This window comes from Cyprinodon variegatus, unplaced genomic scaffold (genome assembly GCF_000732505.1).
Source record: "Cyprinodon variegatus isolate N-32 unplaced genomic scaffold, C_variegatus-1.0 Scaffold32, whole genome shotgun sequence".
In the NCBI taxonomy this organism is placed as follows: Eukaryota; Metazoa; Chordata; class Actinopteri; order Cyprinodontiformes; family Cyprinodontidae; genus Cyprinodon; species Cyprinodon variegatus.
Genome location: NW_015150485.1, coordinates 149,734 through 151,053, shown reverse-complemented (window position 1 = coordinate 151,053; position 1,320 = coordinate 149,734). Strand labels below are relative to the sequence as shown.

The 1,320-nt window shown below is 37.6% G+C and overlaps 1 protein-coding gene across 1 annotated transcript in view; it reads left to right on the top strand.

Annotated features, from left to right (window-relative positions):
• Positions 1-1,320, top strand: part of gtf3c5 (general transcription factor IIIC subunit 5) — a 14,780-nt gene that overhangs the window by 10,735 nt on the left and 2,725 nt on the right. The window contains exons 8-10 of the mRNA XM_015401395.1: positions 349-437; positions 588-670; positions 757-899. Coding sequence (XP_015256881.1) covers positions 349-437; positions 588-670; positions 757-899 — 315 coding nt within the window. The remainder of the gene's footprint in view (positions 1-348; positions 438-587; positions 671-756; positions 900-1,320) is intronic.

The following is a 1,320-nucleotide window of genomic DNA, read 5'->3' as shown; positions in this document are numbered from 1 at the left end:
GGTTTTTCAAGGGTAGTGTAAATGGGGTAAAAGTCCCCGCTCTATATAGTGATTGAGGGATTTATGGTGGACGTTCGGACACAGTAAGCTGGTATGAGCTATGAGAAAGGCAATTTTTAAACAGTGTGCGCACGAGTACAAATGGGCTTGTGCATGCTCTCGCACACACATTTTTTTAAGTGGAGAGGGCAGGTCTTTTAAAAATTCAAGAAAATCCTTCACACTACCTTTAAGTGCTACAAAAAAAGAAATTGGTAAGGGATGCAAATACTTTTCTTTGAGTTTGAGATTGAAGAAGACATTAAAAGTCACCCTTTGAAGTCTCGAGATTATTTTCTTTCCTTTCAGCTCCTCCATCTGCTAGTCTGATGGATATTCCTGCACCAGAAGCACCGAGCACCAGTCTCCCATCTGCTCAGGTCTCCTACCAGCTGAAGGTTAGGCAAGAATCAAACCAGAGAAAATATATACACAAGTTGGTTTCTTTAATTAAAAGCACTTTGAATGAACATGAAAGCTTGAAACAAAAAAGCAGTAAATAAAGAGTTATGTTTTTTTAAAGCATTTTCATCCATTTTCTCCTGCAGGAGTCTGCTTACATCTTTAGGGAAGGGATGCTTCCTCCTCACAGGCAAATGTTCTACCAGCTTTGTGATTTGGAGGTGGACAGGTACCAAAAGAAGAGTCCTAAAAGTCTTTAAAACTCTTCCCATTTGTGATCGATGTTTGAAAACGTGACTCTGTCTGCTTTTCCAGTATCAAAGAGGTGATAAATCAGAACAACGGTCAGGAGCAGGTGTGTGACGAGCGAGATGGCTGGTGTGTTGTTGGAACCACAGACAAGCTGAGGGACATCATGTCTGCAATGATTAAAAATGTGGCGAAAGAGCAACAACAAGGTACACAACAAACCTTCCTTCAAAGGTTTTTTTTCCTCTCTTAGGGTCAACTGTTGACTGGGCATGGGTTGGTATCACATTCTGACAGTATTATAACCTGAAGAAAAATCTAATGGTTTTAAGGTATATTTATTACAGCTACTAAATTGCAAGATATGAAATAAAAAAAACTAAATGCCTCCTGAGATGTGCTCTGATCATCAGTATAATCTCTATAGCAGGGGTAACCAATTAAAAATCAGCGTGGTCCGAATAAAGAAAATCAACAACCAGTAAAGGTCTGAAGACATTTTTAATTATAATTTGTTACTTTAAACAGCTTTTAACACGGACATAAAATGCAGGTGTTTATGCATCGATGTTATACATTTAATTTTTAATAAAAAATATAAAAAATTAAGTGTTTTTCCATTTTCAAATC